Source organism: Nycticebus coucang, chromosome 12, assembly GCF_027406575.1.
Source record: "Nycticebus coucang isolate mNycCou1 chromosome 12, mNycCou1.pri, whole genome shotgun sequence".
NCBI lineage: Eukaryota > Metazoa > Chordata > Mammalia > Primates > Lorisidae > Nycticebus > Nycticebus coucang.
The window spans coordinates 50,482,816-50,499,374 of record NC_069791.1 but is presented as its reverse complement, the minus strand read 5'-3'; the positions used below and the strand labels follow the sequence as shown (position 1 = coordinate 50,499,374).

The window sequence follows — 16,559 nt, the reverse complement described above, 5'->3', positions numbered from 1 at the left end:
CCAAACAACAAATTGAAATAAAGTAGTAATAATTAGATGTTGCCTTTTCTGTTTTGAGCCTGAAAATCAGTACAGATGTATAAAAATATCTTATCAATTTATGAATAAAAGAAGCTATATGAGAAGCAATTTAAGTCAGTATTGAAATTACTTTTAGCAGTTATGCTTATTTGAATGTCTTTGCCTGAAAATTTTTAACTATGCGCCAGAACACTAAAAATTTTTCCATGAAGGGCAAAGGACAAATCCAAAGTGCACTTTGATGGTAGTTTCCCAACTGGTATTTTGTAAAGGGCCCTGATCGTAATGTTGACATAAAGAGTGCAATGGGTTTCATAAACCTGGAAGATCCTCCTTGGACTCTAGCTCTATCAGTGTGTTACCTCCTAAACACTGACAATCATTTTGTGCTCCTACTTTAATATTTGAAAAATAATCTTTGTGGAAAAACCACTCTTGCCGACCTGAGATTCAGGCAATAGCCATAATCCACAGTCACACGTGTGAATGAGAAAAGCTTTTACATAACAACAACCCCAATCACCACCCCCTTTTAACAGCCTTAGAGACTTTGACCAAGAACACCTAACTGATCCCAAATGGTAAACAAAATTGATTATGTAGTGATTTATTTACTGATAATAAGTATTTGCTGAATATTTGCTGTGTGCCAGAATAATTCATTGGCTAATGATATGAAGATGGTCCTTGCTTTCCTGGACCTCATAGACCCATAAGGAGGACCTAATAACACCAGTGGTAGTACAACAATTACAAAATATTAAGTGTATAAACAGATAAATTATCTAATTTCATTTATTATGGAGGAAATAATGTGTTGCAAAGGGACAAAATGGATAAACTTGTTCTGATTGATACAGAACTGCTTTTGTTCTTTTGTTCTGTTTTGCTTAGATGGAAGGAAACAAGACAACCACAAAGGGAAAACAAAAACAAAAGCAAAAATAATAAGTTCATAAGGTAGTAGACCAGAGTTCATCGCAAATGGTTCTGAAGTAAACTTGAATTGCAGCCAAGGAGTAGTGTGGGTGAAAGCTAGAGTAGGCTGGCACTGCCCCCTGGAATCTCCAGAGGGTTATGGCCCCAAGTTTCAGCTTCCCTGTTGCAATGCACACCTAGGCTGGCCAAAGAGGGTTGGCACGTTCAGTAGACTAGATAAGAAAGTAGTCTGGGAAATGTCTATTTAGAGGTCGGTAGCTTAGAGAAAAGAATATAAATGAAACTAGAAAATAATTAACAGTTGCCCCCCACAGAAACCCTGCAGCCACAGGAGCCTTGACCTGAAGGCTATAATTTTCCCTCGTCATCTTTCTACCAAAGTATTCTTTGATTTGTAGCTTAGTACTCCCCTGTCCTTCAGCCTGGTGATTTTCTTCCCTAAACAAAGAACTGCCTGTTTAATTGGAGTATGACGCTGTTACCTTTTCACTTTTTGCTTTGTAAGAACACCCCCCAAATTTTCTAAATAAATAAAGCCCTGAGTTCTGGGCTTGAGATGGCTTCTGTTAGCCTAGTGAGGGGCTAGAACAGTGTTGTCTGTCTCTCACGGGTCAGAACACTGTGTGTGTGTGTGTGTCTGTGTGTGTGTGTGTGTGTGTGTGTGTGTGAGAGAGAGAGAGAGAGAGACTTTCTCAGTACTTCTCTCCCATTTTCTGCCAGACCCAGGGTGCTCAGGTCAGGTTCCCACTTGAGGAGGAACACCCAATCCACCATGTAGCAGCTTGGTTCCTGGGTTTCTACAAACTAGGTTAGTCCATCTCACCAGACCAATATAAATTAGTTGATTTCATACGTGTTTAAAGCCAAAATTATTTTTTAGAATTATCTTTTTACTTCTTGGGTTTTCCCTTTCCCAATCTGCTTAGTATGAAAGGCTGAAGTTGTTCTTGTTTACCTATACCTGCATTACAAAGAGAAGAATTGTTTGGTGGCTACTAAAATACAAGTGAATTGGAAGGACTAGTTAAACAAACAAGGAAAAAACCTAGGCTAATGCATTAAGAATATTAAAATGTTTAATATTCCCACTAAATGTTTTTCTGCTATACCTACCTTTTGACACATATGGTGCATATGGAAGAACTCGGGAATGGGTGGGACTGGGAGGTAAAGCAGAGATAAATTGACTTCAAATCCAAGCATGTAGCACAGAAGTAATCTCACTGGTCCAGCCTCAAGATCCTTTTACTGTCACTTAAATAGACCATCATGCTGCCTAGAGGAACTTCTTAGCTTGCTACATTAAAATGAAGTCAGGGACAGTCTCTTTTCCCTTTAATTGTTCTGTCTTGGTACTTGTCTAACTCCAGCAAAGAGAGGAGTGGAGCCAGCTTCACAAACTTAAAGACACCCATGATACAGCAAAGAATTAAATCACCTTTTAGAAAAGTGGTAGGAAGTAGATTGATTACAAATGTGAAGAGCAGAGAGGTTTGGGAAAAATTCATGAAAGAATTAACATTTAATCCAGGCCTTCTATAATTACTAGGATTTTCCGAGGCAAAAAAATGGTGCGGACAATGGTAAGGAATCAATAAGCCTGTAACACGGGCTTCACAGGGGTATGTAGTGGACAGATGTAACACCAAAAACAGATGGCAGATAATTTTTCTTTTTTTAATGTAAAAATGTTTAATTGACAAAATTGTATATATCCAAGGCATGCAATGTAATGACTTGATATACATGTGCACTGTGGGTTCATTAGCACAAATTAATTAACACATCCATCATCACCCTTTTTATTTGTGTGTGTGTGGGCCCGTGTGCATCTGTAGACATGTGGGTGTCTATAGAGCAAGTTGTTGCCACAGAATGAATTATATTTTGATTTTTGGTGTATTCACAATATGCCATTGACACATATTATCAATTTCTATGCATAAGAAACAGGAATTGAGACGTTAGCTTGATCATTAGAGTATGTACTTGAATTTATATAATTCAATTTGGCTTTGAATCATTAGGGTAAATACACATCTAATTTTTCAAAGTTTTATTATGAGTCTTCTTATAAGGTAAATTCAACATTATCATTTATTTTTCAACATTATCATTTATTTGGAAATAAATAGAAAATTTATAAATTTATTATCATTTATTTGGAAATAAATGGAAAGTTCGACATGATTTTTAGAAAAGTGAACACTCAAAATATCTTGTCAGAATAAACACTTCTGCTTTTTTTAAAATAGTTTCCCTAACTGCAGAGTTAAAAAGATATCACTTACTTTCTGTTAGAATAAGGAAAGATCTAATGAAGTATTTCTTACAACTTGTACATGAGCCATAAAAGAAGGAGACGTGGGTGAAGATGAGGAAATGAGAAAATTAAAATTGGAAGCACTGTGGAGTGGTGGGAAGAGTAAAGTCCCTTCCCAAACTACTTTAGTTATGACTCTCTAGTATCAGAGTTAAGAGAATGAACTTTTTTTAACAATTCCGTCTCTGTAGAGACTGTCAAAAATTGCCAATGCTGACTATATTTCAAGTCATCATGGTAGGGTATCGGAAAAAGTTTTCAATTAGCAGTAATTACACCTCGGATAAATCTCACTGGCTGTAATACTGCCATTGCTCACAGCTAAGAGAATAGACTTGAATCAATGTTCTGTCACAACTCCATTGTGTGGTAGTATAAAAAATGATAGACTGATAGACAGAAACCAGTCCCTACAGCTTTTCTGGAGATGAGCGGAGACAAAGAGGATCAGTGAAAGCCACGCATGTACACCAGGGCTAGAATCCAATGCCTCTTGACTGGTCTGGGCTCCCTTCCATAGAACAACAGTATTTCTTAAAATTATATGTTTTATCTATTTGTCTGTTTCTTCAATTATGAAATAAATTAATTCGACACAAACTTTTGTGAGATTCACAACAGTTACAGAATTCTTGGCCTTTGTTTGCTTGTGCCACTAAATGTACATTGGGCAGTATCCACAGTGTGTGCAGCTAAAAGTAAAGAAATTGAGATGGAATTCATGGTCAAGTCGTAGGATGTACTTTTTGTATAACAGGTTTTTATCCTTTTTGGCAGATCCATTTATGTTCCACAGAACAGTCTTCAGAAAAAACACTTGTTTTTGTGATGTAAACACAACTATTTTCTTTAGCATCACCTGAAATTTTTAATCTGTGGAGCAAAAGAAAAGCCTCTCAGGGTTTAAGATTTTTTAATAATTATCTTTATTTAGCCATTATTTCCTGGGTCTTTCAGGAAATAGTGGAAGGCTAATTTATTAATCATATTAAATACACAGCCAGAAATACATGTATAATGGTTTGCACTTTGAAGATAAAGTTAATACATGAATAAACCTCTGGAACTTTCAATTTACCTTCACTGGAAAAGAATCCTCTAACGAGAAATTTCATAATGATATTTTCTAAAAGGAGCTTTAGAAACTGACAATTAAATATTTTTATTCTACTACTAGCATGTCGTGTGAATAGTTTCTTAATTTTACCAAGCCTCAGTTTTCTTCAACATATATAGTATAACCACCTAAAATTTGGGGAAGGCATTGAGATGACATACATGAAAGTGTGACAATGCTTAAACGAAGCATGTGATCATGTGATAAGTGTACAGAGGTGTGGGTGTATATGGATCGTAACAAGTTTTGACCTACACAAAAATCAATAAGTGTAACATCTGCACAGATGGAAACAACAAATGAATTCCTCTCGGCAACACCGATAAGCCCAGCAAGGTGAAGCTTACATGGGTGAATCAGAAAGTATACTGTCCACTGTGTTTCTTGGAAATGAAATAATGGACCATAACACAGTCTGTGAGAAAAAGAGGCTCAGTTCATGGATAGGTAGGCAGAGGTTTCTTTTATTCTTATGTCAAACAGAAGTCAGTGTTGCTTTGCAATATTTGGTTGAAACTAGCATGAATCCTGTGGTTCACTGCAGGTGGAAGCAGAGATAGAATTCAAATGATGGACAGGTGGTATTAGAGTCGGGATCAAGAATGGAATGAGTTCAAGAATCACCTATTGTCTCAAAAAGATGAGCTGGTGGCAGTGGGCAGGACTCCATCCATCACAGCCTTTCTTTTTCCCTCTATTCTATTATTTTCATGCAACCCCTTGGGCTTGAGTTGCTAGTCTGATTTCTTCCTACTGTCCAATATTCTGGTCAAACCATCAACTTATCTCAATAGGAATACTGCAAATCTCTCCTATATTTTATCTGTACAACTCTCCTAATTCTTTCTTCAATTTTCAAGTGAACTTTTTCAATGCCAATCTGGTCGAATCAATGATTACCCTTCCAAAAGGCCCTGATAGCTTTCCAGACCTTCCTCTATGACATATCCTGCTAGTTCTCTAACATTATCTCCTTTAACTCACAAAACAATTCCATGAAACACATTATCATCTCTCCCCTCTCCCCTTTTTTTCTTGCCTAAAAAATAAGGCTCAGAGATTTCAAATAAAAGCAGGCTCTAACTGGTGCTCTTTTCACCATAACATACCTTCCAGCTTTATCTGATCACTACTGTTCTACTCAAAGCATCACCTCTCTCCTCAGAATAAAATGGGAGGTTCAGATTTCAACTGAATTTATTCCATTCACATTACACGTATTTTTGCTCACAGATACTTTAATGTTTTCCAATTTTATTTTTACTATGAACTACAATAAAATAAACATTTTCTGCCATGACCAAATTAAGAAACACACACACATTCTATTTAATCAACAAAAATTAACCCTTACTACATATGAAAAGATAAAAGTAACTTAATACCAAATAAACTTTTATTTACTTATAAATAAAAACATAGAAAATAATCACCAGAAAATATTGTATAAAATCAGGAGAGATGTTATTAAAGAAAAATGTTTTCATTTTTATAAATTAATTCTAGCCCCAAACACTTATTTTTAAATAATCTTTAAATTCTCACACTTAAAAAATATTTCAGAATATGGCTCTTATTAAGCCAACATTACTTTCAATGTTTAGTACTTTCTCACACTTAATAAATTATCCCTATATTTTAGGTAAACTTAAACATGCACCTTTGTTTTAAATTTCAACCTCTTGATTTTTGAATGATAGAAAATACATTTTATATATAAATTATGCAAATTTGAGTAAATCACTCACAGACTCATTCAATGTAACTCTCAATACCATGTCTTTTGATAAACTTACTGAAAGTTCTTAACAGAAACTTAGTCAAATACATGCTTTTGCTTGCAAGACAGAACAATACCCCGCCCTTTGTTATAAAATTAACTATGAATTCTGCCGAAATATAACATCTAATTGTGTAGCATCATGCCTCTTATTACATTTGTGGTTATCTCAACCATAATACACAAGAAATAATAATGGTACACCAAAAAGAAAACAGCAAATGTCTCTTTTGTGGCTTATACATATTTTCATCACGGCCCCTCAAAAACATCCCTTTCACACTACTGGCTAAAATGTACTGCCATATTTGTCAAAATGTTGCTAGATACTCTCAAGTGTTTTGGTTTCACATTCTGATTTTTACTATTTTTTTCCTTTCATAACCATGCCTTCAATTTTTAAAATTGATTTTATGATCCACTAAGATACAGTTTCCTGGAGTTTGAAAACACTACTTCTACATAAAAATTTCTGTGTACCAATAGCCTCTAGCTAGACATTTCTTTTAAATTTCACATCCCCCATTCCCAAGGAGTTAGTGCCTTATCACCTAAAATGCCACTGCAGATAAAAATATATATTCTTGTAAGGGTCTGATGTCTTTTCATATATGGACCTTTCTACTAACTTCAGAATCCCCCATCTTCCCAGATTATTTTGAACCTCTCGAGAATTTCTAAACCAAATTAAAACTACAAAACTTAATCTTCAACAAAAATGTTACTACCTTATAATGTAAACCCAAGGAGAATGAACTATTAAAAAGAGTTCATCTAATACTCACGTTGTAGGATTTAGAAAAGAACCATTTATCCACTTCCACTTCTTCTTTGGTAATGTAAAATTTAATCCAATCCAAAATGAATTTCCTTCATATTTTATCAGCTCCTGTATGTGTCTCTATAAATGAGACAGAAGAAATGACTGAGTGTTGCATCTATTTATCTATTCATCTTTTTTATTCTACTCATCCCCTAAAGCCTAGTTCAACCATCACCCCTCAACACCTTCAGTTGATGAAGTTTTCCTGACTTTTCATCAGAGTTAATCGTCGCTTCTCTGTAATTATGTAGTTATAGTTCTCTCCATATATTTTTATTTTTTGTTTTATTCATCAGTTTCTATTAAGTTATTTTCATATATGTCTGTTTAATCTCTACAATTGTGAGCATCTTAAATTCAAAGTCCCTACTTCCATCGCATAAAATCTTTAGAGTAAAGCCCAGAGATCTTCGTATGGTTTAAAGGAAGCACTAAGTTTTTTTTTTTTTTATTGTTGGGGATTCATTGAGGGTACAAGAAACCAGGTTACACTGATTGCATTTTCACCATAACATACTAACACTTTGCCTATTTGTTAGGCAAAGTCCCTCTTACAATTGTGTCTTGCCCCCAAAAGGTGTGGCACACACCAAGGCCCCACCCTGCTCCTCCTTCCCTCTCTCTGCTCTTCCTTTTCCCACCCCTCCCTTCTTCTTTCTCTCTCTGCTCTCCCCTTCCCCCACCTCCACTGTGTCCTTAATTGTCATTAATTGTCCTCATATCAAAATTGAGTACATAGGATTCCTACTTCTCCATTCTTGTGATGATTTACTAAGAATAATGTGTTCCACTTCCATCCAGGTTAATACAAAGGCTGTAAAGTCTCTATTTTTTTTTTAATGGGGAAACACTAAGTTTTATTAAGATATGTTATTTAAAGATTTACCAATTCCTCTTGATCTTGAATAAGAAGTAAACTGGATTTTTTTGTGGAACAATCAACTAGACTGCTATTCCAAGGCTTTAAAATGGTAGAAAAAAACAAGTATTTATCTTGGAGTGATTGCCAGGGTTCCAGGCACTCTAATGGACTTGGACTTTCTAAATTAGGAAACAGAAAAGAGAAATAAATAAGTGTGATATTCCTAACCTGTCCCTACCACACCACATGGTAACATACAGAAGTCATTATAAATGCTTGGAAGTCTTTGATTACCATAGTGAGAACAATAAATTTGTTATAATTTTGAGGTTTATGAAACCTACTTTTCATTCCAGTACTAAGAATTGAGAATTTGCAACCAGTTATATTGAGCATAAATGAAATCATAGAATATTAAAAGAGGAAGATACCATCAAAATAATTTAAACTGGTTGGGCCCAGTGCAGTGGCTCATGCTATAATCCTAGCATGCTGGGAGGCCGAGGCAGGGGCATTGCTTGGGCTCAGAAGTTTGAAACCAGCCCAAACAAGAGTGTGACCCCATCTCTCCTAAAAATAGAAAAACTAGCTGGGTACTGTGGTAGGTGCCTGTAGTGCCAGCTACTTGGGAGGCTGAGGCAACCTTAATTTCTTGGACTCAAGATGGAATTTAGTGGGTACTTAATAAATTGTAAATAACTATACCTTTTACTTTTCTTTGTTATTGTCATTTTTCCTTATAATTGTGATAAGGAAATTGTGATGATGCCATGGCACTCTAGTCGAGTGAGACTGTCACTCTATTTTTTTTAATAGCCACATCTTACATTTTAAGACATTGAGAGACAGAATAACTTGTTTAAGCTTACCCAATCAGATGATAGAGTCAAGAGTATTTATTTCCTTAATTTCATCATCAGTGACTAGTCCACTACATGGGCAACAAAATCAAAACTCATCTAAAAAATGGTGATTTTAAAAAGCATGCAAATGCAAAGAAAATAATAATTCATTTCACCAAATTAATGGAAATGCCATAACTTAGAAAAATCATAAAATTTCTAATTGCCAAATGATATATTTGCCTACTTAATATGATGAGAATGTGTATACAAATCACATTTTACTACAGTTACTCAACAGTGGTCATTCTTTTTTTTTTTTAAGGGGAGTGGAAGGAGTGGGGAAAAGACCCTGGGGCAGGTGGAAGGTATAGAAGATGGGCCAGTGGAAGAGGGTGCCAGTAGTTGTCTTTATTAACATATACACTAGAACAAGATTAATGTTGCTACATGTTCCGGAAATATAATAATAAATAATTCATTCTATATTTTGAGTTCTATTAATTAACTTCAGACCAAACTTAAATATTTGATATATTCATTAACAATCAAATGTTTCACTTAAAGGTGTATTTTACTTTTTAATTTGATATTTGGCTATTAACAATTAATTGACTATTCCTACAGGGGCTTCTTCTTAGGCAGCATGCCCTGGTGGTTAAGATCTCATGCTCTGAAGTCAGGCCACCTAAATGCTATTCCCAGTTCCATTTCTTTCTACTTGTGTGACCCTCAGTAAGTTGCTTAACCTTTCCGTGCATCAATTTTCTCAAACATAAAAGTAGGATGATAACAGTTTCTAAACATAATGGTTTGCTGTGAACCTTAACTAAAGTAACACATGCTGGTTTGTACCCTCATATTAATCTGAAATAAAAAATAAAAAGAAAGAAAGGAAGAAAGGAAGGTGAGGAGAGAGCGAGAGAAAGAAAAAAAAACACATGTTACTTATCAAATATTGATTATTATTCTTAGGAAATTCAAGCCTCAAAATTACCTGTTGTTTCGTTTCTGTTCTGTTGAACATCCATGCTGCATCTTTCTATTGATGATTTTTGTATTAATGATATCACTAGTAAATAAGGAAAAACCATTAAGAGAGTTAAATGCTGAAATGTGAGGTGGAATGGATAGGTTATATTTACCACTTCAGGAAACGAAGTTATCTCAATAAGCTTGAGTGTGGACAGAAGATAAAGTGTAGCCAGGCACTAACAACTAGAGGCAGCATGCATAAACAAGGAAAAAGATACAACAAGTAGACTCACACAGATATTAGATTACCTGTTATCTACTAGACAAATCAACTTAAGGGCATTACTTACACTTCTAAATTGCTTACACTCTTACCTGAACTTTGTATATTCCTAATGAGTATACTTATGCCTATTCCGAGAGAGAGAGAGAGAGATCATCTACCTCCATATGGAATTTAGTGAGTACTTAATAAATTGTAAATAACTATACCTTTTACTTTTCTTTGTTGTCATTTTTCCTTATAATTGTGATTTTTTTTTTAACATTCTTAGAGTTCATGTGTAGCACCCCATGATGACTCCCAGACCACTTAGGGAGATAAATGTGAATGGCTAAAGTTTTCAAAATGGATATGAGATGACTATTAGAAACATTGATTTCTAATATTTTATTTCACTGGTCTTTCACTAAATTTGTGGTGGCCAAATTATGTTAAGATGCTCTGATATTTGTGATAAAGTAGAATAAATATTCTGAAACAAATCTTACCTCACTTACCTGAAACAGTCAACCCAATCACACTCAAGACAAGAAGAATAACCCCAGCACAGCCAAGTTTCAGAGCAAATTGATGCCAAGGTGGACCCTGACAGACGTCTGAGAAGTTAAAAAAATATACTCAGTTAACTCAGTTCAGCACATCTGCTACAAAAATTAAAGGTGGTTTTGACAATGTGTGGACAATGAGGACTGCGGGGAGGGAAGAACCTTTATCAGACATCTTAACAGCAGAGTGCCACAAAACAGAGTCTCAGATACAACTGAGAATTTGCTCATTGATAAAATGGGAATATTTGTGCATGTCTTGTGCACAAAGGATGAAAATCAAATAAGATAGATGGGGAGATGTTTTTAAAATTGCCAAGTGCTATACAAAAATGGAGTACATGCCTTATTGTAGGAAGTAAGTAAAACTAATTTGTCTAAGAAGGAAAATCTTCACTTATTCAAGACTTTTTTTTTTTTTGCCTTTATTTTATGCCAAGCACCATGTTAGGTACTGATAACATATACAACTTCTATTTTCTATTATTCAGAGGACACAAAATACTCTGCTTTACTGTTGCCTAAAACCGTCATCTCCAACTTGGATGAAATGTATGGCATTGAAGGAAGAATGTTTTGTGAGACTGCGCACTATTTTCAGTACTAGACTACTAAAATATATCACATACTAATGTCTACAACATTGCATACTCTAAACAAAATATCAGATATCTTTGCTTTTCTCTGTAATCATATTAATGACTATATAATATATATCTCATGCTTATCAGAAGTTATGATTATATTAATGAATTAAATGTTATAAATTAATCACAACTATATCAATGTATTTTGCTTCTAGACATTTTTACAAACATGAATTTCATAGAAAAAATAATAAAGAAACTTATAAAAAATATTCTGTGGAAACACTGGATTATAGCTTCTAAAATTAAATAAATTCTGACAGAAATTATTCTGTTAGGATATATCTCAGTTACACTGCTTGAAACTGTGTTTAGACAGCTCCTGTATCTCTGATTTAATTATAAAACCCCTTTTACACCCATTTGGTTTATAATATGTTAAATGTATAACCATTATAAATGATTTTCTAAATTGTATTATTATAGCCAAGAGCTTTTATAAGTAAAGGTTTTCTAATTTATCCGCAGCTATTGATTTATTTATATTATCTGTTCCTTCAAAATTTTTCAATAATGTTTCTTAATATAAATAATTACAATATTGTCTCTTATTTTCATTATATGTTCCAGAACGACCTATAAAGCCATTTCTACTTGTTTGTGTGCATTCCCTTGAGAATTAAGTTGTACAATCCAGTTTGGGTCTCTCATTAGAATACTGACATTCATACAAGTAAATTATTTCTCTCTAAAATGTCCCTGAGGAGACAGAATTTAGTATGGGCAAACATGATATAAGATTATGGAATTGTATATAAAACCAGTGCATGGTGCCCAATGATTGCAAATAAATAAATAAAGGGAAAAAAAAGATTATGGGAAAAACATTAAACATAGTGACAAGTGGATTATCATCTGACACTATTTAGGACATGTATCGGTGGGGTGTGGAGATAGGAATAGACATCTAGAGGAAACTCCAAGGTCCCAGGGTTACACCTGCAAACGAGGAGATCAAACTTGGCAATATTGATCTAATATTTCTACGGAAAGCTAGTATGACATAAGTCTGGCTAAACCTAGTCCATGAGCCTACATAATTTCAACTTTCTTTTTCCTCTTCATCCTTTCCTTCCTTCTAACTCCAAGTTTGTTTGCAATATGCAGAAAGCTCCATATAGTCACTATTTCAATGCTAATGTAATTTTATTACTAAAATTAATTTACTAAATTTTATTACTAAAGTCTAGCATTAAGAGTAGTCTTTCAAATTGAGCAGATCCGAGTTTGGACAAGTTGTTTTGGGCAATATGTTCAACCTTCATAAACCACAGATTTCTCATCTGTAAAATGTGGAAGAATATGTACTCCATAAGGTTTGGAGAGGATTATAAGAAGATTACAATTCTTCTAAATGTTAGACACAGTGTCTGGCACATAGTAACTGTTTGATAAATAGTAGTTTTACATTTTTTTAAACTGTAGATAAAAGCCAATTTGGTGACTTTTAAAAATTGTTCCTCATTCATGCTAAAATTTAAGGAATTGAGTAGAACATTGTTCTGCACCTGGGGGCAATGCTCTCCTGTACTGTTTTCTGCTTCATTGTATGTGATTAGAATCAATGGAGTTACTAATAGATCACTGAAGAGAGCCGGCGAATGTTATTTGGAAATACCTAGAGCTATTCTTTGTGTAAACGGGATATTAGGTAATCTCATTTCATTGTTCTAAACCTTTCAGTGGCTTTCTATCAAGTAGAACATAGTCTATAAAGTGATGTACAAATGCCTGCTCCATGTGGTTCCCTGTTACTGCTCTGTTTTCCTCTCCATCTGGTCTCCATGTGGTACGCTCTGCATGCATCCTCCTCTTGCAATACAATAGGCCTGTGCTCATCCCAAGATTTTGTACTTGCTGGTCCAACTTCCTAGAAGGTTCTTTTGTTGGAGAGCATGTCTTTGTCCCTCACTTCTTTCAGGTCTTGACTCACATGTCTTCTCAGGGAGACCTTCCATGATTATTCTATTTGACGTATGGTACCAACTCGTCTCTTCACAAAAGCTAAAGTCCAATTCCATTAAAATTTTTTTCTTGATGGAACCAACACCATCCAATCTTTTATAAACACTTAGTTTTTGTTTGTATTGATTGTATGCCACCACGGGTATATAAACTCTATGAAGCAAAAACATTTTCTCTATTTTATTCACTGGTACATTTTCAGCATGCCTGGCACATAGATCATGCCAATGAATGATCTAGAAGCATTTTCCAATACTTTATGCACTTTTCTAGCAGACCAAATCCTTGACCATTTGGACATAAATAAAATAGGTTATCACTCACTTGTCTCTTTCTGGTTTTGCTGCTGCCTTAGATACAATCACGGTGTGATGCAGTTACCACATCTTAGCTAACCCGTCTGATAGTGGTTTCACAGTCATTGTAATACCAGGTCAGTGTTCTGTAGTTACAGATTTTGTTCTGGCTTTATTCTATTATTTGTTCTTTTAGATTTACTTTTAAGATGATATTCTGTAGGGTAATAGTTACAATCCAAGTATACACACTTTCAGGATCCATTGATTTGAAATTGTGGACAGTAGTGTTAGGGAAAGTAACTTTTTCTGTACTCATTCTTTGACACCGCCTTTCAACACCCACCTTCCACACTCTTTTGCTAGATCTCAATTGGGGAAAAGAAAGACTTGCCTTTTGTCATTAAAGAAAAAATAACTGGCTCAACCAAATATTTCAGTTTCCTCCAATCTTATATTAAGATCGTAGTGAAAGTTTTTTGAAGACCCTAAAACTTTCTTCCTGACCTAAATCTTTGAAAAGTTAAAAAGTTTTAATGTGTAACAAACCGCCCTGACAGGTACAATTTACATACTCAGCACAATGCAAAATATATAGCTGATTGGAAAACAATTGTAATACTATCAATGCCAGTAAATTCAGTTAGATTTTAGAAGATAATACTGCTTGTAGATCGTTAATTTCATATGTATTTTCTGCCCCTTTCTCTGGTCTCTTATTTATTCCCAGGCTGTGCTATCTGTCATATACATGCATTAGCTCACATTGGTACTCCCCATCCCTTTCACTCAGAATACTAACTCCTCTGGCACACAGAAAAGTGCCATTTTCAACAAATGTTAAATAGGTTTATTATTGATATGGTCCAGTTTCTTGTGGCTTATCTCCATCTTTTTAAAAAAGTGCTTAACTTTTAATTATTATGGGTACATAATGGTTGTATGCATCTCCTTTAAAGCGTGACACTTTCAAATTAGAAACTATCAGGTTGTACTTATACTCAAGTCTTTGATTTTGAATATGGTTTTCTTCCAGAAAATTCTCCACTTACTTTGGAGAGTGGAGGATGTTAATTGTTAAGCCTACATTTTGCATTCTGAAAAAAAATGTTATGGATGCATATAGACTGGAATTTAATTGTGGTATTGATATTTTGTAAAGGAATTTAGAATAAGGTAGGTTACTAATACAGCAAGTTTCCAGTGTGTCTAAAAATTTTCATTTTGCTCATATATGTAAAATATTTACTTGGAGTCTTTCAATCAAGGCTCAGTAAAAGAAGTGATATTCACTTTCCATGCTGACTATCTTGCTAAAAAATAAATTTATGAGGTTTAAAATTTTTCTCTAAAATTGCGATTATCCATGGGCAAGCTATGTTACACCTATTGAACATCATTATACAATTGCAGCTTATCTTTAAAGAAATGTTTTAAAGCCATAAATGCAAGATGAAAATCTAACTCTGGAATATAAACAAATGCCAAAAGGAAAATTAAAGCCACTTACCCCGAGGAAGAGAAGAGGGTGATGAACTTTTAGGGCTGGAATCTCTGGATACTTTCAAATCAGCATATATCACTTGTCTGTCCATTGCAGAGAGGAGAACGTGGCATTAAACTCGTGCATGAGAACAACCCCCCAATTCTTTGAGGCTAAATCAGCAAAAGGAAGTATCCTGCCTGAAATGCTTTGCTGTATCTCTTTTGTCCCCACCCACCCTCACTTCTAGTTCTACGGTTTCTCCTCAAATTACTGAGATGATTCATTTGTTGTGTGTCTATTGCACTACTTTTTCAATTAATTGGTCTATTTTTGACAAAATTCAAGGCTTGTTTGTTCTTCTTTCTCTGACCACCCTTTTTGAGCTCCTTTCTCAAAGCCAGGATCAGGATGATGCAAATGAGACACTCAGGGTTCAAATTTAAGGGTGCACTCTGACAACTTTCAGTAATTGAGATAAATAATACTTAATACAATGTTGAGGAAGTAAAAATTAATGCAAAAAAATCCATCATGCTATTCAAAAACCTTAAATTTTCCTGAAATACCTGTGCCCTAAAGAAAGTTGTAAAATGTGAGAAATGGGAGTATAAACGTGGAAAGGCCACTGCATTATGTAACAAAAAAAACGAGGGCATATATTGCCTACTCTTAGCTGAGTTCTATAGGCACTCGTGCATATATCATAATAGAGTCTCTACATAAGTAAAAGAATTTGAAATCTGGTGGAATTATAGGAAATAGAGGCTTTGGAATTTCCTATCTCTTTCAAAGATTTTTCAGACATAGAATCTTAGAGCAGGACCTCAGATGCCATTGAATTTGACATCCTCACATTACAGATGAAAAAAGAGCAAAATCAGGAATTTCCTAAAAGTTATGTTCTATGATTAGAGTAGAATTGTACCAGGTGATCAAGATTACTTGACAGTGGAACCAATCTCTTATTTTCTTTCTCTCTCTCTCTCTTTTTCTTTCTTTCTTTCTTTCTTTCTTTCTTTCTTTCTTTCTTTCTTTCTTTCTTTCTTTCTTTCTTTCTTTCTTTTTTGAGACAGGGTCTTGCTCTTTTGCTTAGGCTAGAGTTCAGTGGCATCATCATAGTTCACTGCAACTCATGGGTTCAAGCAATCCTGCTTCAGCCTCCTGGGTAGTTGAGACTATAGGCATGCACTACTATACCTGGCCAACTATTCTTTTTTTTTTTTTTTTTTTTGTAGAGGCAGGAGATCTTGCTTTTCTTTAGGTTGATCTCAAATTTCTGGCCTCAAGCAATTCTCCCATGTTGGCCTCTCAAAGTACTAGGATTACAAGCATGAGCCACTGCACTAGGCTAATCTGATTTTGAACCCAAAAGATAAGTTATGTTCAAACCCAAGGAAGTGTTTATTCATTGAAGAATATTTATGTTTTCATATGTATGTCATAGGCACACACACTTATTCCCTTAATATCACTGATAATCACAAAGTGAGATAGATGCATTTGTTAAAAGTTTCACAATCCAATCTTTAGTGATTCAATTGAAATGTTCTTCAACTGTTTGATAGGTAGGTGCCTAGGATATTTATTGGTGCTAGGATATTTGGTTCTTCCACATCCTTATCTAAATTGTTAGGATATACACAATCTGCCAGAAT

At 34.6% G+C, this 16,559-nt stretch overlaps 1 protein-coding gene and 1 non-coding gene across 5 annotated transcripts in view; both read right to left on the bottom strand.

The window, feature by feature from the left end:
- Positions 1 to 15,065, bottom strand: part of KLRB1 (killer cell lectin like receptor B1) — a 51,977-nt gene extending 36,912 nt beyond the window's left edge. For 2 of the 4 annotated variants that reach the window (XM_053557647.1, XM_053557645.1), the window contains exons 1-5: positions 14,929 to 15,065; positions 10,463 to 10,561; positions 9,705 to 9,779; positions 7,890 to 8,044; positions 6,966 to 7,081 (exon numbers count right to left, since the gene is read on the bottom strand). In XM_053557647.1, coding sequence (XP_053413622.1) covers positions 6,966 to 7,081; positions 7,890 to 8,044; positions 9,705 to 9,779; positions 10,463 to 10,561; positions 14,929 to 15,013 — 530 coding nt within the window. In that variant the 5' untranslated portion in view covers positions 15,014 to 15,065. Of the gene's footprint in view, positions 1 to 2,721; positions 4,157 to 4,874; positions 4,939 to 6,965; positions 7,082 to 7,889; positions 8,045 to 9,704; positions 9,780 to 10,462; positions 10,562 to 14,928 lie in introns of those variants that run through there. The other 2 variants (XM_053557646.1, XM_053557648.1) reach the window with 2 other exon arrangements.
- LOC128563086 (U4 spliceosomal RNA) lies at positions 3,466 to 3,606 on the bottom strand. Its single transcript, XR_008373737.1, has one exon. It is a non-coding gene; the product is annotated as a U4 spliceosomal RNA (small nuclear RNA).
- Positions 15,066 to 16,559: the final 1,494 nt, after the last annotated feature.